Genomic DNA, 22,843 nt, shown 5'->3' with positions numbered 1-22,843 from the left:
GTGTTATTTAAATTAGTCCTTATGTGAATAACTTTGTAAATTGAAAATACCTTTATACTGTGAAAATTCCTCCAATAACTAAAATTGTTTGAATTTGAATAGTGTTTTACTTCTGCAAACATCTTCCAAATGCATCTAGTTTGATCATTCTAATGACCCTCTCGAGTATTCTTTTTGTTGCCATTTTACAGAAAGGAAAATTAATTTAAATGAAGTTAATGACACATTTAAGGACACATCTAAGAAATGAAAAGCACCAAACTTAAACCCATTGCTTCCCAAAATACAGTGGGAGTTATTCAAAAGATGAGAAAAAGAGGCAGTATTCAAATAATTTTGGGAAATGCTGGGGGAAAAATTCTCTTATTCTAGAACATTTCAGGGTGTTCGATATGTTAATGTGATTATGAATTTCTATGAGGGGAATAGATTCTACAGACTTTCACATCTGGACAGTTGCAGTAGAATAGAGAAATTTCATTTCAGATTGATATTAAGATTCTTGTTTCAGTGGTGATGAAGAACTAGTGTCCGTCAGAAAAAAATTTGGGAAAAGCATCACCATGCTATTGTTCTGCTGTTGTTTGAGATTTAAGCAGAGATGTACAAGAAAAGTAATCACAGAACTGTTTGCCACCACCTTATGTAAAACAATGCCTGAACCTAGATCTGATGCTTCACTACCCATTTTTTTTTGTATATTGTGTTCTATCACATAATTAAAAGCAATTCATTTTGAGAATAAAATGAGTGAAAACATATTCTTTGCATAATTGCCACATAGATGTTTTTCTTTTCCTTGAAATAACAGCAAATATTGTCAGCTGCCAATGTAGCATCCTTGGAGAATTGGGGAAGATAAATAAATTTCTTATTTAGAGACAGAATGTTCTTCGGTAAATGGAGTTGTGAATATAAAAATCTAATATTGGTTGTTAAGGAAAATGTACTAAGAGATAGTTGCTTATTGAATTTTCCTCCTCTCAGTGTCGGTTTTGTAATTAACATATCACAAGGGTTAAGAAAGGAATTAGATAAGCTAAGATTCTAATTTTTTAGACTGTTGATGATCATTAAGGTTGTTGCCATTTTCATAGTGATTTTTTGTTCTAGACTCTAGTTATGTAGTATAATCAGTATAATGGTTGTTTAGTAGAGACCTACTTGCATGTTTGGCTAAGATCAATTTCCAGGAAGATGACAGACTGACTGATTCCCTCACCCCTCATTTCAAATGCATGAAAATTGTGAATAAAATATAATTAAAAAAAAATTAAAGACATAGCTGAGCTTAAAATATATAGGGGAATCTCCCTTCCCCCTAGGTGCTATAAATGATCATATCATGTTATGAAATAGGAAAAAGTTTTCAAGACCATCAAGGGCTATCTCAATATGTAAAGGAGAATAGGTAAATCCAACCCCGAAGGAGAAAAGGCAGTATTTGAAGTGGTAATTGCTTAGGATTTCCCAAAATTAATAAAAGCCCCAATACTCAGATTGGGAAATTGAGCAAATCTCAAACAGGAAAAATAAAGAATAAGTATACCTATGGACCATCATGATGAAACTGACAAATTTCAAAAACAAAGAATTGTAAATGCAGCTGAAGAGACAGATTACCTTAGTGACATTTAAAATGAGAGCTTGTGAAAAGTTGACCCATGAACCTGGAAGTATATACTCTGAGAAACTCTCTCTCGAGAATAACATTGAAATAAAGAGCTTTTCTGACAAACAAAAACTAAATTCAGTAGCGTGAGATTCTCACTGAAGGGATGTTGGTGTTGGTTTTTAAGCGGGAGAATGACCCCAGATGGAAGATTTAAGATGCAAGGAAGAATTATAAGCAAAGAAAATGGTAAACAAATGGAAAACCTTTAAAGAAATATGCATTATATGTAAAATTGTCAAACTTACATATTAAAAAACAGAATAGAACTACAATACTGGACATCAATGACAAGAAACTTGAGATAGAGGTTGATTGGGGTTCACCTGGTTCACTTCCCGTCTTTTTGTATGCTCCTCTCCTCTAATGGTGAAATGTCTCAGTGCTCAGTCCTTAAGCATTTTCCATCTTCTATCTATATTATACATGCCTTTCTGTTCTCATCCAGTCTCATGACTTTATTACCAGCTATAAGTTGATGATCACTTCAACCAGACCATTCTCCTCCCCTTAACTGCAGTGACAACATTGTGCTTTCAAATTTTCAGCTGAAAATCTATCCTTGTTTTCCTTTACCTATTCTCAACACAATAAACAGGAACATGATTTGAAGATATAAATCAGATATAAATCTGATCAAAACCCTCCATTGGATTCCAATCTATTTGGGGGGGGGGTATGAATTTTCATGAGATACAAAGCTGATTGTCATCCCTCGTGCCCAAGATGTGAAGACCAGATGCATACTGACAGCATGCCCATTGCTACAAATTGCGTTTACACCCCATGTCCCCCACCCAATTATCCCCAACCTCCCACCACCTCCCCCTTTTCCCCCCACTCCACTTTGTTTCCAAAGGTCTGCTCTCTCCCTCTGCAAGTCCAACGCACCACTGTGGTCTTTCTTTCCTTCCTTCTTTCTCTCTTAGCTCCCACTTATGAGTGAGCTTATGCGGTATTTACCCCTCTGTGCTTTGCTTATTTCACTCAACATTTTTCTCCAGGCTCATCCATGTTGTTGCAAATGGGGGAATTTCATTCTTTTTTTTATGGCAGAGTAGTATTCCATGGTGTATATATACCACGTTTTCCTTATCCAGTCATCCATCAATGGACATTTAGGTTGCCCTTACATAAATTTTGGGAGCTATCTAACCTGGCTGGCCCCCTTATTACTCTCTGGCCTTATCTCTTAATAAATTTCTTTTTGTTCACTCTGTTCCTCCTACATTGACCTTGAACATATCTGGTGTGCACCTTTTGCATTATATGTTCCCTCTGTCTAAAATATATTCTCTCATTTCACCACATGACTCCTTTCATTTATATATTTAAGTCTTTACTCAAAAGGTCAAAAGAATTCTTCTTAGTGAATCTCTCTTTCTCTCCTCCATCCCTCTCTCTCTCCCTTTTCCTCTCTGTCTTGCACATGCACACACACTTTATAATGCCTTCCCCAGTTATTTTTATTCCATAAAATGTACTAGCAGGAAAGTTCGAAATATTTCCTCTCTTTATCTTATTGTTTATTTATCTCCTTCCCTAGAATGAGAAGCTATAATAATCCAGGAAGTTTTGTCTTTTTTTTTCCCCCACTGCTGTGTCCTCAAAACCAAAAACAGTGACTATATATGAAATATATATTTGTTTAATTCATGAAATAAGTAAACAGTGATGAATAAAGCCATTTCAAGATTCTCTTAGTGCTCAGAAGGACACCTTGCAAAATTAATTGCACATGTTAATAATTTTAGAGTAATGACTAATGTGATAAAAATAGAGTATAAAATTTCGGAACAGTAGAGGGAAAAATAAATACATAAACTTTTAAGGTAAAGTGAATAATCCAAACAGGAAACTAAGGCTTAAGGACATTATTTGAATTGGCCAAATGTAATAAATAACTATATTAACACAGGACTTCGAGTTTTTTGAATCTCTCTAGTTTAAAGCCATTACTGTATATGAAATTAGATGTCAATTACAATTTAATATTCTTGAAAATTTAAACAAATCCACCATTTTATAAATAAGACTTACACAACATGTTACCTCACAAATAGTACCTCAAATGAATGGCTTAAAATAGCTTAATAAACTAAAAATATTAGAATAAATGTGTAAACTAGATTCACTATTCATAATTATTTTATCGTTAGATTATGACTAAGCTAGGTATATAATTTTGTATTTGTTCATCTTCTGAATTAAAGTTACAGTAATGGACTGCAGTCATAATTCAATTTGGTGTTAAATATATAAATAAACATTAAAAAATAATGTTTTTTTCTTCACAGTAATATACTGTGTCAAATTTTGCTATCAAGTGGAAATTTAACACATTTTTCAGGACGTATTATTGATGGTAAATATATTATAAACTACGTATCTTAGGAATATTTGTATAAATACAAAATTAAGTCTGATTCATTATATGCAGTTTTATTGTATAATCTTATTGGTAAAATTAGAATAAATATAACTCATTCTTGTCATCAGAAGTAACTTGTTTTGCTAAAATTAATATTCTCTTCCTTAGAATGCCACAACCATAAAAAATTATTATATTTGATAGAACAATTTTGAAACAATCTGTTACTTCTCACCATGAATAAGGACATTAAGCAAAATATATCTTTACTTAGTGTAATGGAATGATTATGAATATGTTATTTTTCTTGCATGGTAATACAGTTATTCTGTATGATGAGGTATGCAAGACTCGATCTTTGGAAAAGGTATCTCTAATTCTTGTAGTAGCCCCAAAAGACAAAAATTTGTCAAGAAATTTGTCCGAGTTAGCATAAAATTAGGGGCAAGGGTTCCAACATCAAGATACAATTTTAATTATTAAGTTAACAAAGAGTTTTATTGATGTCATCTCTTTAGTAGCAGGTGGTGGTGGTAATGTTTTATTTATTGGTTTCTTCTCTTTTTATTTGTTTTTAATGACAACTTCCCTATAATGGTGAGGATACAAGTGGAAACGAAATTCCATACGCTTACTAGGTCTCTATAAAGAAACTGAAGTTTTATTTTGGATACATTGAGTTGGTACTTCTTTTACTCAGTAAACATTTATCTAGTGCCTCCTATGTGCCAGACAACACAAAACATAAAATAAAATTGGCAAATCCATAGCAATCATACAAAAGACGTGATATTTGATAAATATAACTCATACAATGAAGAGAAAAAAGAACACAAGAATTTATACACAGCAATTTGACCTCCGTTTGCAACACAACAATAAAAGTGTAATTTTCTCCAATCTAAATTTGCTTTGAAAATATGGAACACCAGCTGGAAGGGAGCTCAGATGGCTTCTGCAAGTTGGATTGGAAATATCTTTCTGAGCATGCCCGGAACAACTGGCTAAAAATAATTAAATCAACTCGCACCATCTGTGAATCATTCTGATTCTTCAATGATTACTTAAGACTCTCATTGTATGGAACATATTCTGAGAACAGATGAATAAAACTAATTCAAGTGTATAGCTTTTCCCACTTTTATTTTCACTAAATAGAAAGGATTGCTATGTTTTCAAGTTTGCTAAATTATCTGATTATTCCTCTGCTCTCCTTTATGAGTCAATGGCTTTTGAAATATTAAAATGTGTTTAAACTTGTTTCTTTTTAAAAAATACAAATGCATTTATTCATGGGAACTTCATTATACAACATAATTTTCTTTAAAAGCATTCCATAAATTTTTACCCTTTTATTTATTTAATCCATGTATAACTCAATACCCATTTAGTAATAGACAGCTATCTAATAGATAACTAAAAGAAAGTCCAAGGTGATTACATTCTCAAATGTATCACCATATGCTTTAATCATGAACAACTTTTAAAATTCTTAAATGACTATTTTAACATATTTAAAGCAGAAGAAAACTATATTTAGTGGTGACTAATCCATGGGTAAAAGATGCTTGGATTAAATGAAAACCAAGGGTTCATATCCATACGAATTTAAGATGTTCAGATTTAGTATCAGTCACTCTATATTTTAGTCTCTTGCCTCAGATACATCTGATTCTTTCCTGTGTGGAAAACGAATTTGAGAGATCCGGACCCCTTCATTTATTGGCCTCTCTAGTGAGAAATGGCCTCTTTGATCTACTGCCAAAAAGTCCTCCTCTTCTTCAAACTTGCCAAGATATCTTCCCCCCAGGGTCTTTGCAGTTGTGTTTGCTTTGACTTGGGCCTCTATTTCTGTATTTTTGCTTGCTGGTCTCCCATCATCTTTCAGGATGCAATGTGAATATCACCTCTGCAGGTGGCCTTCCTCCAACATCCTGTCTGATGTCATTCACAACATCCCCTCCACTCTCTCCAACATGCTCTAAAATATCAGCCAGGTTATTTCCCTTAGCATACTTATAACCATCTGCAAATGTTATGTTTATATGTTTACTTGTTCATAATTTGTTTCCTACCATTAGAATGTAGGCTCCATGAAGTCAGGGACTTTGTGTTATTAACTGGTACTTCCCCAATACATAGAATCTGGCACAGAGCAGGTAGTCAATAAAAATATGTTGAATGAATGAATGAATAAATAAGTGAATGAATGACTCAATAGCATCTTACTGTGGAATTCTGTGCAATCATCATTAGCTGCTCTGTATTCTTATGTTAGTGGTGTCCCAGTGCCCCTCTACCATGGTCCAAAAATTCTCACTAGTTCAAAGAAAAAGGGGGAAATAAAAGCAAATTTGTTGGGGTTTTCATAAAGCTAAATTTATACAAAAATTGTCTTTTCTTCTGAAATTAAAGATTTATACAGTGTGGGGTTATTAAAATGGCCTTTCAACTTTCTTTTTTCTAAATTATTATTATTCTTTCATTACAGGGTCCTTTACTAGAAAAAGTAAAGGGTGGAATGTTTTGAGGTTTCCTAACACTTTTTGGTAATATTTTTATTGGCCCCTAAAATACAAAGTCTGCGAACCACCAACTCAGAAAACTTATTCACATGAAGCAGCACTATTCCTGCTATTTTCTATGTTGGTTGCTTTAAGTTTTTAGAATGAGGAAGGAAAATCACTAAAACCCACCATTACCTCCCATTTTTATGGCCTTTCGGGCAGTAAATACAGGCCCCACAAAAATTATCTACTGAAATAAAACTTTGGAATATATTTTGTTCTTGGTGAGAAACAAATACAAGAACAAATATTCAAAAAGGGTGAAAATAGGGTATTACAACGTGGGCCTAATATCTTTTCAATATAAATACTTAAAAACAAAAATATACCAAAATGTTGTTTGTTATTTATGAATGTTTTAATCCTCTGACTTTAAATCTCCTTTTTCTTTGTTTCAGTGATATGAAGAATGCATAGTTAGCAAAAATTTGTCCCCTACTCTATAGGTTGATGTGTCACTCTGTTGACTGTTTCCTTTGCTGTGCAGAAGCTTTTTAGTTTGATATAGTCCCATTTGTTTATTTCTTCTTTTGCTGCTTGTGCTTTGGGGCTCATGTTTGTAAATTCTGTGCCCAGACCTAGTTACTGAAGTGTTTCACCTATATTTTCACTTAGTAAAATATAGATGAAACAAAACAAAACAACAACAACAACAAAAGAACACATAATAGTATCATTTATTTGTGCTATTTGGAATCCCCCCCAAAAAATAAATAAATAAATTAGCTTAATTTAAAACAAGTTTTACATTTTCTGTGCTTTACTAGAATTGAGAACTGAACACATGAAAATTAACAACTGGATAAATGCCATGCATTTATGTTAATATGCATGTCTTTCTTACATTCTTCATTTCCAAATAACCATAATGGCAAATACTTAATATGGTACTTTGCCACTTACAAAATGCTTTAACATTCATAATTTCAGTTAATTCATATTCTATTAAAAAAATAATTCGTTTGGATGCGAAAAGTAAGCAAATTTAATCAGTTTTCTAAAATGTTTTGAAGAGTGAAAAACTAAAGTTTTTTCCTTCATTTGGCGAAACACTTTATTTTTATTGCAGCTGTTTTTACAAAAAGATTCTGTAAATGAAAAACATATTTAAGACATCAGTTAATTACCCTTTTAAAATATATGATCTAAAATGGATTTAAAAGTGATTGTGTGAATACTGTTTCTTAGAGTTAAAACTCGTAAATTTGCTGGGCACAGCAATAGAATTTTATATTGGAATTATTGCAATGGAATATACAATAATAATTATTTCCTGAAACAATGACAGAGAACAAGCTATTTCAGGAAAAACTGTCTTTATTGCAAAGTAGAGCACATTAAGCCCAAGGTGTCATGATAGTCACAAAACCCTAAAACAAATTGAGCATAATCTTTGGTAAGAGAAAAATGGTTTTGCTCAATGACTACTATTATCATATTTTGCAAAATTATTTATAACCTGGCAACATACATTATTTTTGGGAAATGATATTAAGTACAATATTTTCTATACACACATTATCACCTCATTTACTCAGAGGTCAGATGGACATCACTATAATTTACCTGGAGCACAGCCAAGAATCAGGAAAGACATAGAACAAAAGACCTCTGGATTCCCTGAATTGATTTTTATAAAATTCACGAAGTCCGAAGCTTGCTTATATTTCTTTTTCAAATGACGTTTCAAGTCCTTTTTTGGAAGACTGTGTTTTACTTCGCTCTAATTATAAAGATAACCCTAATAAACTTAATTATCATATTTTAGATTATATTAGAAGCCAAAAGGAAAGGTAAAGAATAAATGACCAAAACAAGACATAATAGCTGCAGCCTGGTATTGAGGCAATAAAGAACCTATACATGGGGAGACATGGTCATGAGAAACTCTTTAACACAAGACAACACGAAAGAGAGAAGGAGGGAGGGATGGAGAGAGAGAGAGAGACAGAAACAGACAGAGAGAGAGAGAACAAATAACTTGCATTTATTATCATTTAATTGATTTGATTTATACTTGTTGACAATTATTGTTTTAACAGTTTATTCACAAATAGAGCTAGGTAAAGAAATCATGAATCTCTTACTTAGTCTGTGTAAAATTGTTTTCAATACATAATGGAACATGGCGTATTAACTTCTTAAATCATAAAGTACTGCTCCCAGCTGACTTATACCCCTATCTATATTTATATGTATGTGTCTATGCACATATACATATATGTTACATGTAAGCATGTTTATATAGCTATGTTATATACGTTTACATACATAATTTACTTTGTAAAATATACACTTTGCCTTTTAGAAAATGCCTGCTGAACTCATCTAGGTGGTTATTTTTGTAGTTTATTCTCCATCTTTTAGTCAAGTTCCAAAAGTTCTGTTTTGCAATTCCCTACTTTTTATTGCAGGCATATAAAATTATTGTGAATATTTAAAAGGAGAATAGAATGTGGGGTAACTATCAAACACATGTTATTTGGAATTAGGTCATATATTTTTGTAAATAATATTATCAATATATCTCAAGGTTATTAGTGCTCCTGCAAATTAAGGACATTTGGATAAAAATGTCTATATGTCTCAGACCAAAGAGGAAAACTTTTCAGCCTAACAAAGCAATTTAGAATGCATGCGGGGGCCTTGAAGCAGTCATTTCAAAACTGCAAACAACCAAACAAAAAACCACTACAATTTTATTCATTATTCTAACCTTAGCTAAATGTATGCTTTGGCTTTAGCATTTTTCTCCTTGGTTACATTTACTTTAATTAGTTGTTTATACATTGAACTCAAGATCAAACTAGATCAAAATAGATAAAACTTTGGATACCTTCACATAAGAGTGCTACATTTGCTGTTAAGTTTTCTCATCCATCTTAAGGAATCTCAAGCATCTAAAAGTAATTTTGTTTCCTTCATGTATGAACGGCAGTCAGCAGTCTTTGCCAGGACTCTTGAGTCAATTGGGTACACAGTGAGGGACATCAATGGTGTTTTATGTGCTAATGTAAAATGCTTTTAAAATACATTCATCCTATCTTCTTATGCATTTTGTCTTGGTCTCTGCTTGCATAAGTTTCAGAGTCAATTAATAGTAGATGCTTTTCTACAAGTTTTGATTGTAATCAGTCTAATATGGTAAAGTCAATTAGAAAGGGCCGTGCCTACTGATAAACATGTTACATAAAGACTGTATTTACCACTGAAATCTCTACCTTTTGCTTCTACTATTTAATGCTAGTTCAGAGCTCTGCGTGGTATTTAAATGTATTAAAATAGTTTCACAGTTCAGTCAGCACAAAAGTCTATTAAGAAAACAGTAATACTCTCCATTTCTTCCTATTGCTAATTCCTCCCCCTCTGAAATAAAAAGTGTTTACAGTTGAGTTTTATCTTTTCATTCTGTATTCTATGCCTCTTAATCATAAATAGTATATGTAGATGTGTTTTCACTCTTTTTAAAGATATTGCTTCATTCTGTATAAGAATTTTAAATATAACAGTCTATCTGGAACATTTTTCCAGGCAATGCTTAGAGATTTGATGCATTCTTTTGAAAAGCCTCAGGAGATGAACGAAAATTAATTCTATCATTCCTCAAGATTTTTGAGTTATTGGATTATTATATGAAAAGGCGACCTGTACAATCTCCATTTTCTAATTTTTTTTTTGAAGTTTTCTTTGTGGCTAGATGATCCTTTTTTAATGCCCCAGTAATATAGAAGAAGAATATGCCTTTTCCATTGTGAACAAAATATGAATTAAATTTGGCTTGTTGGTCTAAATAAAAACACTTCTAGCCTATTTTTCTGTCATATTTATGGTCATTATTCTGTCATAAACTTTATTTCCTCCTGTTTCTTGTCCATAATTGTCTTTCTCATTGCACTCTGCCACATTTCTCCCCTAACCATACTTAATTTTGTATCTTTTTACGATCATTTTTAAGCCTATATTTCTGTAGCATTACAACAACAACCAATAATTTATCATTTTTAGTTCCTGGCTACTTTTGCTTTTCCTTATATAATCACTTATATGGTTCATGAAATCATGTTATCACTTAAATTACACTTAAACTATCATTGTCACACTACCTCACAAATTTTATTTTCCATTACTGTTTGTTTTGTACTCTTTATTTCTCTTTGTTTAGCCATCTTTATTACACTTTATTGTTAACTTGGCTTGAATACGTGAGAAATGTCCTCATAAAAATACATTAGGATATAAGGTTTTTAAACCTTGCATTTATGAAATGATCTTTGTTTTGCACTCCAATGAAGGATTTATTGGATTATAGCAGCATTCTTGAACCTCTCTTCTCTTCTAGTCTAAGTTGTGGACCACTGTCTTCTAGCTTCCACTGTTGCCAGTGAGAAGTCTGACTCTATTCCGGGTCTCATTTCTTTATATTTAAATTCTTCTCTTGCTTTCAAACTCTGTAAGATGCTCCCCACCCCCCCTGCCCCTCAGAGTTTAGAAATTTCATTAGTATACAATTCAAAATGTTTCTGAGTATGTGTCAACTTATTCTTTCATCCTTCTTAGTACTTGGGTAACATTTTCAAATTTAATCAATCAATTTTTTAGCTCAGAAAAATTTTCTCTTATGATTATTTTAATTATTACTTCTCCTCCATCTGTTCTTTATTCTCATTCTGGTACTTACACAAGTCACTTATTTGATGTCCAGGATCTATCCTCTAAGTCTCTTTGTTTTTTGTTTGTTTGTTTGTTTGTTTGTTTTGACTTATGGTTTTAATTTCTTTCTATTTTTATTTATAGTGTGGGATACTTTATCTGGTTTATTGTCCAAAATACACATTTTATTTTTTAGCAATTACCATTCTTTTTCCAAAATTGTCTATTGACTTTTTAAAAGACCAGATAACAGGCTTTTTGTGCTCTGATGTTATCTTTTTAATGTTTCTCATTTCTTTTATTAAAGCTCTTTTCTATTTTTTTTCTAATGTATTACTTTTATAAACTTTCAGCTTTGTCTCCATTCTTCAACCCCTTGTGTTTTCTGAAATAGCCTGTGTCTTTTTTCTCATGCTAAGTCAAAGAACGGGAAATTTTTTAGCACAAATGCAATTCAGGTTTTGGGGTTCTGATGTGATTGATTTAGAAGCAACAAAGATAATGGAAGTATTATTATTATTTTTTTTTCTGATGAAAAATGGTTTAACTAGCTGGGACCTCCCCAGAATAAGTATGTATGAGTAAACATCTCTGATGTTGTGAATAAGGGTAAGTGTTTTCAGCCATTTTGTACAGCCACTGTCCAGTAATGCCTGCAAGAAGCAAACCAGTAGTTACTGACCCCTTCTTGGGTTAAACAGATATTAAATCATATATATCAAATCACTGGTCACCACAAGTCACCACACATGCACATCTGAAAATAATCAGATTTATAATTTCCGTCACAGATTGTTCCGTAGATTCACAAATCTTTCAAATCTTTCAAAGACCAACAGTTCATGATTTTTCTCTCTCCACCTGCACCTTTTTTCTATAACTGGAGGTCCCTGGTGTGTATATTTTTCTAGATTCTAGCAGTTAGTCATGGTCATTTTAAGACTGAGTCTACACAACTGAGAGGGAGACAGAAAACATATGTATATGATGTAATGTTCCCATTGTTTCAATTTCCATTTCTGTGTGTGCACACAGACACACACGTGCATATGTACACATGGTCCTCAAGATTGTCTGATTCAGGATTTTTTGATTTTATGAGGGTGCAAAAGTGGTGTGCATTTAGTGAAAATAGTACTTTGAATTTTTATCCTTTCCCGGGCTAGCAATATGTGGTATGATACTCTTACATGAGATATTCAGCAGTTTATTCTAAAATAGGCTTTGCATCAAATGATTTTGCACAGCTGTCGTCTAGCATAAGTGTTCTGAGCACGTTTAAGGTAGGTTTAGGCTAAGCTATGATGTTCAATAAGTTAGATGTATTAAATTTGTTTTCAACTTGCACAATGTTTTCAGTTTACAATGGGTTTATCGGCGCATAACTCCATCTTAAGTCAAGGAGCATCTGTATATAAATTAAGCTTTGAACAGATAAAAAGTGCATATTTATTATATGTAATTCACAATAGGTGTTTTTATTAGTTGTCTTCCTCAGAGGTAAGTGAGGTTTCTTTTCTTTTCTACATGAAAAGAAAATATATTAGCAATTTAGTAACGTCAATCAGATGTAGCATAAGAAATTGATTGGATTTTAAACTTTTGACATTTTAAATTGTATTTAGTGGCCAATTTTAATCATCTTTGTGGGGAAAGCTATCAATCTAGATATGCTGCAAAAATTATTCTCTAATAGATAAAATACTAGTGTTAGAATTTTTCTCATAAAATAAAGATCTTGTTTTATCCATTATTGAGTTTTTGTATTTTTAAAAATTGAACACCTTGTTATATTTTTAATCTCACCAGCAATTTGAAAAAGAAACAAATGTCTGCTTATTTCTTTTATGATTGCTATTATGGAAGAATATTAATTGAGTCCCTGTTAGGTACCTTTGACCATATAAGTACTGAACATCCCATTGGATGGAGACTAAATGAGTAGGACACCATCACAGAACATATTTGAATGTTAACCTTAAGTATAAAAAATATGTATTGAATTTTTTAGGATAGTGCTTTCCAATAGAACTTTTTCTAATGGTGGAAATATCTTATATCCACACTCTCCAATACAGTATTCACTAGCCACTTGTGGCTATGGAGCATTTAAAAATGGCTAGTACTACTGAGGTACTAAATTTTTCATTGCACTGTTTTCCTTTATTTATTGAAACTTAATTGATTATATGTATTTGTGGGGTACAGGGTAGACTATCAGTATTTGTGTATAATGTGTGATGATCAAATCAGGATTATTAGCATATTTATCATTACAAAATGTAATTATTCTTTGTGTCCATGACGCCTGTATTTTCTTTTAAACAGTTCAGGTCAAGAATGGATAATGACATCTTCACTATCACACACATTTCTGATAAAAAATCAGTCAAAAACACAATTATGGCACATGCTTATTCAGACATAAGTACTGAGTTGTCACATTAAATAATCTATAGATAAACAGTGGCCACATTTTCTGAGATGCTTGGCATGTGTAGTGTAGAAATAAATAATATTGTGAGTGTGTTCTGCCAAATCCACTCATGCTAGAAGATCCACAGGGCAATAGAAATTAAGTGATATAGTTGGGTGAAATATAACTGCAGAGTTTAAGGTAATTTCTTTCTTATTTTCTCTCATGTTACTTTGATTTTCTCATTGAATTAAATATATGTATGTATGTATGTGTGTGTGTTATTTTTCACAAGTGAACATATGAAAGGTTTTGTGATTGGTAAGGGGATCGTAACCTTTGTCTAGGTGTCGCCCGCACCGCGCTCAGCCAGTGAGTGCACCAGCCATCCCCATATAGGATCTGAACCCGCGGCCTTGGCGCTTGCCGCGGTGCTCCCAGTGCTGCACTCTGCCGAATGAGCCACAGGGTCAGTCCCATATGAAAGGATTTTTATACTAGGTATCCCAAGCTGATATTTTGGATTAGCTTACTAACAGAAAATATATACTGGATATAAAAATGGAAAGTTGTATGTGAAGAGTTTGGGAAGAGTTATCAAGAGTTAAAATGATTTTTTGAATACAGGGCTTCTCAGAACCTTCAATCCGCTAATAGTCATTGTGACCTCCATGAAGGGCTATAATTAATATCTCCTAAAATTATATAACACTATCTCAAATAATTGCTTCTTTGTGTGTTCACATATAATTAATTACATTAATACCTGAAAGAAACTGAACATCCAAAACATGTATGTGCAATAGCATTTAGCTAGTGTGCTTTAAATTGTAGAAATGTGATACAGTTAAACTAGAGACAAGTTTTAACCTATACCAATAAAGATTACATTATAAAATTAAGAAAATATTTCTGTTTGAATTCTGGGAATTCCAAAATATAAATTATTTTACTGCTGTAGACCCCAGCAATTCTAGCCAAATATCCATTTTTTAAATTGTTCTTATTAGCTGATACTCGTTTCTTCATTTATTTATGCAACAAATATTTTTGATAACCTACAATATGCGAGGTACTATGCATGAGTTTTTGCTGCATTTATTTTGCATTGTAAGGTACTTAACTTATCTCTTAAGTTATCATGTTATTTTTTTGCATTTATTTTGCATTGTAAGGTACTTAACTTATCTCTTAAGTTATCATGTTATTTTTTTGGTGATTTCTTACAAAGCGGGCCATACAACTTGGTAATTACGTGTTGGAACTTATCTTCATGGAAACCAAAAGCCCTTTTATTTCATTTCTCTCACAGGCCACACTTAGTGACTAAAATTCTACCAAGTTAATAATTTATGTTAATTCCCTGAAATCCTTATTAAAATGCAAATGTTGTCCTTTGAAGGATAACACTTTAAACCACTGTAAGCCATTAACATATTTTCACGATTCAGTTTATCAGCTTAATTAGATAGTAATTGAGCGTGGCCCTGAGGAATTAGGTGTAGAAAGGAAGAATCAACATGAGGCAGGTAAATGAGCAAGTCCTGCCAGACCTTTCATACAGGACACTAGACATGCCTGGCTTCCTCGAAGTAGAATGCACTTAAAGACTGCCAAACCCAGCTTCACCTGCATATCTCTTTCCCTAACAGCCTGCCCTGCTCCATAAATTTCTTGTCATTTTAGAAAGTAAATAATATAGCTATAAAGGATGATTTTCTGCAATATTTTATCGATCGTTTTATGCCTTTTTGGTGTCTTTTATTCCTTTTTAACAGAAGAGGTAAAGTATAAGTTTAACACAGTTTGTTAATCGATTACTTAATGATTATTCAAGGATTGATACTCCCTTTGCTTGTTACATAGTTTCACGTAAGCAGTTTTGAGATGGTGCAATAACGAGGGGGAAAACATCTAAGAGCAAACACTCTCTCATTGCTATATTCTCAGTGGAAGATCATAACCAATCTGTTTGGACTCAGACTGATTATTCAAGGTCTTTCTACCCAGCAACCTAATTAAAACACACAAGACCAAATATTGTCAGAGTGCTAGCATTGCCATGCCATTATGTGTATCCACAACAGTGAACATGGCAGGCTAAACCCATACCTATCTTTTCTGTCATATTCTTTTTTTTTATGCTTTATTATTTGAGAAGTTGTTTTTTTCTCCCTATAGATTGATGCAATCATTTCTGCCAAATTTAATTATACGATTTGACTTTTTATGCTTATAACATCTGTAAATGATCCAGGGGAAATAAATAAAAATAGTTCAACTTTCCTTATTTCTGTAACAATTCCTAGAAGGAAACTTAGTTGTTTATCTCTGAAGATTTCCAAGGCTACTAAACAGAGCTACCTGTCTAAGATTACTTAAGTCTTTCCCGTTTCCTTTTCATTTATGACTTATCAAATCCCACTTAAAGCCTGTAATCCTATTTGTGATTTATATACAATTGTATTGTTATTTTTAAATAATTCATAATATTTAAGAATGTTATTTTGAGAAAAGAGAATCAGATAAAAATTAACAGATTTTTATATCATGGCTCAAAGATTTTCGTACCATAATTCACTTTGAATCATTAGTAAAACATTCTTACTTTATTTTAAAGATTTAGCGCATCTTTATCTTCACTAACACTAAATGAGTAAATAGAAAGTCTCCATCACTACATTACTTTTTTTGTCAGATAATCTATTTTTGTTAGACTTTGAATATGTGGACATATTTTAGGTATCATATTTATATAAGATATATAGGTACTTGCAGGTATATGTCATAATAATGTGGCATGTAGTACATTTTTCTTCTTGAATTTCTTTGACCGCATAACTCATAAATGAACCAGTAACCACAATTTGAAGGAGAGAAGTCCCTTAAATCATGTGGGAAAACATCTTGTTTTAAAAACTTAGATATAATGCATAATTTGTTTCAAAACAGGATTGCCTTTATCTCATGCAGTTATTATACCCTTAAAGAAATGAAATTTAAGTAATGAAAAGAATGTGATAACTAAAGTTTCAGAAAAGCTAAAGTTTATTTAAAACTTGTAAGTGATACCTGTGCCTACTTACATAGTTCAGAATCTCAAAACTGTTTTGACCTCAGCTTTAGATCATAAAAATCAGTTTTGTTCAATAATAATCCTTTTTAAGGACTGATTGAACTTTCTATTTTTAAATAAAAATAGGTACATTGGGGTTTTCTTTTACACTTCTTTATTTTTCTTCCCAGAAAATGATGACAGCATATTCTTTGGGGCATATATAGTTAGAAATGAAAATGAAAAAAGAGAAATGAAATGAATTAGTATGGCTATAGTGCTTCCTTGATAATGATGCATGAATATCTATAAAGATATAAGGTGATAAAGAGCATTAACAAAATCAAGTTGATTTTCAAAAGGTTAGACAGGATTTGTACACATAAAAATTCAGAAGGATATAATTATTCAAGGCAGAGTTAATGAAATTCAAATGGAAAAGTATAATCTGAATATGAGTGCATGGATGTTGCTTAAAGAAGAGAAAATGAACATGATACTCCTAATTATACTGATTTTTTAAATAACTGTCTGAAATTTTTATTAAACCAAAGTGAAAGTCATTCAGTGGATATAGTTTATTCATTATAGACCTGCATGATTGTGTCAAAAGGAATGATACATTTTAAAGGAAGAGATAGTAAACTAGACTTACAAATGTCTGCTGCTCTTTTGATTCAATTTTTGGCAGTTTCTTGTATATGAAATTTATAATATGTTTCTATATGTTATGAAGTATTATACCTATTTGAATGTTAAAATAAATGAGAATATTCAAAATTTATAAAATGGGGTTTTATATAAAGTGAGCTGACAGTTTCCCAGTATTATTAAGGAGTTATTTTGTAATAATTCTATTTCTTATGAAAGTTCACAGGATAATCCCTTAGCTTTCTCTATTCAGCTGATCTGTACCACTTAACTTCCTTTATCTATGATAACTGGATACTGTGTATCAAGACAATAGGAACAACTACACCATCCGATTGATCAGTCTTCATTAAATATATCGAATATGTGATATTAACCTTTTAAAATTTAATTCATAAAATATAGCTGCATCAGTGCCCACAAGTAATTTTTATTTGAGACATTTTAGGAATTATAGGTGTTCTAAATTATTTTTTTTTGTAGTAAAAAGAAGAAAAATAAGAAAAGAGATTACTTAATTATAAATAGTTCAGGATAGCAAAGATTGCAATGTTTTTCTCATTCAGATCTTTTCTAAAGTAATAGACTATACCTTTCCCTTTCACTGATTGCTCTCATCAACTGTTAGCATTTTTAATAATTCAGAATGTTCTGGAATATCTGTTCATGCCATGTATGAGCATGGAGTGAATAGGATGTGGCGTGGTAAGTCTCCTTATTTTCATGAATTGGCAACAATTGCTCTAAGACTTACCTCTGGCAATCTTGAAAGTAATCACAGTATGTATATTAATAGAGCTTTCCCTACCTGTAGTACAATTCCTAGTGTTTCTTTGAAGGATATAACAAGTTAATAAGACCTTCATCATTAAAGAAAATTTTAAAGATATAATTTCTAGAACCAGATATAAAATTTCAATTATTTGAATAATGAAGAATTTAAATAGATGCCATGCAACATTCCCTTAAAAGAGATTTCCACCAAAATATAGGTGAACGTTGTTTTTCTTTTGATATGCAGATGAATATTTATTATGAGGAAAAGAAGTGTATTAATTAGTTTGTAATAAAAGAATCTATGACAGATATGTGGTCAAGTAAAGAAAAGCTTTACAAATGAGAAGCCAGAGGACAGTGTGCTGCCTAAGTTCTTAGAGCCCAGGTTCAGGACTGTGGCTGATATGATATCTTATTTGGTAAGACACAGCACCCAGGTCTTCAGAGCTGTGTGGTCAACACTAATTATTATTTAAGTGAATCTCATTTTCTTTGAAATTCTTCTATGCAAAACAAAATAGAATTAGCCAAAAATGCCGAAGAAGTAAAAATTTGGGTTTTAAATTTTGTTTAAGAATGTTAAATCCAAGTTAGTAGTCATATGTGAGTGTATTTTTAGTGCCTCTTTTCTTTACTACATTTGATTGTTTATTTAAATTCCATGGTATCTATAATCCATAATTACTATATTAGGCACCAACATGTATTATTTAAGATAGCTGAGAACAACCCAAATGTAAGTAATGAAGATCAAGGAAACTACATGTCAAAAGAGAAACAGAAAAAGAATATAAAGACCTTAGAATCATTTTCTTTTAAGAAAAAATGATGAGAACATACATCAAAGCATTTTTGAACTCACACTGTTTTTTTTTTTTTAATTGAGACAGATGTTTTCTAAATATTTTGAAGATATGTCTAATTCTAAAAAAATCCCCTTGGTTAAACAAAATAAATAAATGAAAAGGAGAAAAACTACAACCTGTCCTCTACCCAACTCTGTCCCTAGTAACAGAAACCACTGTTCTCTAAAAACTTACAGGTACAAAATGCATATTATTAAAAACAAAGGTAATTTTATCACTATTTAAAAATGTTACAAGAATATACTTGTTTTAGATGATGTAGAACTAGCTTTACCTCAGGGGTTAAAGCAAATAAAAAATATAAACCTATTGACTTGGAAATTTTATTAAGATCAACATAGGCACCAGTGTAATGGAATGCATGCAAGTCACAATAAATGTGCTTGACTTGTGCTGTTGACTCTACTATTTAGTGTTAAACTCAATATGTCAGTGGAAATTTCACATTCAAATAGATTGCTAATTTATTTATCTTTTAATTTGGTGAAATGTTTGGTTTGAAATGGTGAAATTGACAATTTGGATTTTAAAATCTATGGTTAAATACTGAATCATCTTCATCAAAATCTAGCTAAAGTTTCTGATATCAATTTAAATGTAAATGAGAAAATATATGTGCGTATCATCTCATTGATCATGAAGGAATGTGTGTGCCATGGATTTGGTCAAAATATACACAGCAAACCAAACCTTGTGAAAGTTATAATTATGTCATTTCTAAGCTAATTGGTGCAATTCTGTGAATTTGCTCTTTCACAAGTTTATGAGATATCTAAATTAGAATTATTGTATTTTTATATCATGTAAGAATTGAGTAAACAAATCCTGGTCCAAAAAAATTTAAAAGAAAACATAAACTAACCAGCTTATAATATTTACACATCTTTGTGAAATTTATTCTGGAATCCCAAAGTTCATTTAATTACATTACTGCAAAAATGAGTATGGTCTTGTGATAAAAAAGGCTGTGCCATATATGACTATGTTAGCTTACCTATTGTCTGAGCTTCCCCAGAGACCCTTCCACTGAAATCCTCAGCTGACACCATCAACAGGCAGATGGCAGTTGATCAATTCAAAACAAAGTTACTGGGAGAATAATTTCAATTACAAGAGTTTTGCTGCCTCTAGTGTAGACAGAAAAGAGCAGAGGTCATCCATCTTTCTGACTATGCATGCCAAATAGTATTTATTTCTTGTTCCTATGACGAATAGAGAAAGAGGTACCACTGGGTAATGCCAAAAAGTCTATGCTGCAAATCTTCGTCATTCTTACCTCTTGGATCTCAGTTAAGAAAGTGTAGATACAGGAGAAGAAGCTAGTGCTCCCTTAGATCTCAACTTTGTGGAGTTATTATTAAATAAGAATTCCATAATCAGTCCTACTCATCTAGTAACTTAATTAGCAGCTTAATTTGGCAAGAAACTAGCATCAAAGGCAGGAGAATAAATAAATAATCTGAAGAAGCATGTTTATGGAAAGGTACATACCACCCAAAGCCACTTTGTGCCTCTTGTACCTCAATCAAGATTAAGGGAAAAAAGTATACAAAAGGTTCCTTTCTTAAGAATACAACATATGTGGAATCCCCACCCCACCCCATACCCTGATTTTCAGGAAGTTTACAATTAAAATTTAAAAGCCAGTGGCAAAGATTATCTTTCAGGTCAAAACTACCTTTCTCAAAACTTTATGGTTCTTGGTCCTTCATCTCATATATGCAGTGCTGACGTGTGTGTATCTCTCATTATAAATTGCTTCTAAAACTTTTTGGAAGAAAAGAGCATATAAATAATAATCATTTTACTTGATATATGATCATGAGATTTTTCAAATCTACTTTCAGCCCTCTGTCAGCTGTAGACTGGAACCTACATAAATTCAATTAAGGACTTTTCATTATTAGGAGGCTAAAAGAATTGTTCTTTTGTATATCTATACCAGCACACTGTCCGTGAAGAAACAATGATGGCGATGACTGAAGACATGCCTTTGGAAGTTTCTTATGTGCCTTCTACTTATTTGACTGAGATCGCTCATGCCTCGCAAGCCCTATCAGAAGTGGAACAACTTCTCAATGCTCCTGACCTCTGTGCTAAAGATTTCGAAGATCTCTTTAAACAAGAGGAGTCTCTGAAGGTAAAAGCAAAGCACTTTCATTTAGATTTTACAAGAGATCACATTGATCATTTATAGTACCATAGTACCAGAACAGTTGACTTAAATTGTACACACAGGAAAGGCATTTTGACTTACACATGGAATTCTCAAAAATATAAGATGGTTAGCTTTTAAAATCTGGGGTAGGAAGAGATATATATACATTAGAAAAGGTATTTTATAATATTTAGTGTTGAGAGGCTTCTTAAAACAGAGGAATACACAAAAATAGTAGTTTTTACATGCACTCAGAGCAGAAATAAATTACCAAAAAAACAAGCATTGATAGTGGCACAGTTTATTCCCAATTAATACATTAATTTTCTTTCTTCTCCTCCCCAAAAGAGAAATCAGATGAGATTTTAAGTTATTTCTATTGTATATTGTTTAATTTTATATTTTCCACTTATACATATTCAATTTTAAATTATATGGAATATAATTGAATAGAAATAAATAAAATATATTCTTTAAAATTACAGCCAAAGGCTACCAACCAAATCCAGCTTTTTTCAAACCACTAACAGCAAGTTACTGAATTCTGAACTAAGACAAATCGTGGAAACAGAATAGGCTATGAATTTTAGAAGACAGTGTCTGAAGATAAATGAATGTAGCATCAAGAAAATATACATAATAATATGTGTCTCAAGATAATTTTTGTGATCATACATTTCACACTCAAAATGAAATATAGTATAGCCAGAGCTTGGTATTTTCCAGTGCCAACAGCATAAGATTATAGACAGAAGATGAGTTTGCTATCAGCAGCACACATTACCTAAAGTATTTTATACTCTAAATGATTTCATGGGAGCTCATTCTATACCACAATTTGTCTGCATAAGTATACAAATAGATAAAGCTATTTGTTTTGGAAATTGGTGTTGCAATATCTTGAGTGACTTGACTTTAATATCTTACATTATATCAAATAAGGTATAAAATTACACACTAAAATATAATAAGAGCTACATGGATTTCTGGAACTAGTCCATCCATTTCAGTATGGTGCAATTTTTTATTCTCTTTGGAGTAAAAGTCAAATCACTTATGAGCACAGTGAAGAAAAGAAACCCAATCAATTGATAAAGGAGAGATGCCAGTATTCCTGTCACTATTCACATTAACTAATTTCTCATGACAGCACAGTTTGGAAGTTCATCATTGCCATTCAACCTGTAAATCACTTCTAATGAGCTAATATTCATTTATTTCCATATTCATAGACATATGGGTCAGAAGAGAAGTGACCCTAAACTTATTAAGTTGTCTCCATACCACTTAACCTGGAACACTCAGATAAGCCCCTGGCTACACTCATAGCTAATCATTAGTTCATCCTGATAGGTTTAGTATTATTATAGCTGACACCAATTATAATAGTATTGATTACTGTGGTTTGTAAGAAGGTATTATTGCAGGTTTAATTTAGCAAGATTATTGAATCCTCATGCGATGCAGCTGTGGGCACAATTCCATCTCCCTTTCAACAAATCTCCTGCAGCAGGCAAATGGGTTTTCTACCTTCATGAGTTTTTTGAAGGGGGATAGTTTTGAACTCAGTCTTTTCATTGAATTTGTATTTCCTCTTAAAGGTATTCTTCATTGTCATTATCCAGTAGTAAAAATAGAAAAACAGCACATAAATTGTACA

The 22,843-nt window shown here is 32.0% G+C and overlaps 1 protein-coding gene across 2 annotated transcripts in view; it reads left to right on the top strand.

The window, feature by feature from the left end:
• The window catches only part of DMD (dystrophin), a 2,107,999-nt gene that overhangs the window by 882,845 nt on the left and 1,202,311 nt on the right, over positions 1-22,843 (top strand). For both annotated transcript variants that reach the window (XM_063083086.1, XM_063083084.1), the window contains exon 42: positions 20,971-21,165. In XM_063083086.1, coding sequence (XP_062939156.1) covers positions 20,971-21,165 — 195 coding nt within the window. The remainder of the gene's footprint in view (positions 1-20,970; positions 21,166-22,843) is intronic.

The sequence above is a fragment of the Cynocephalus volans genome, chromosome X (genome assembly GCF_027409185.1).
Source record: "Cynocephalus volans isolate mCynVol1 chromosome X, mCynVol1.pri, whole genome shotgun sequence".
Lineage (NCBI taxonomy): Eukaryota > Metazoa > Chordata > Mammalia > Dermoptera > Cynocephalidae > Cynocephalus > Cynocephalus volans.
This window is presented reverse-complemented; position numbering and strand designations above follow the sequence as displayed.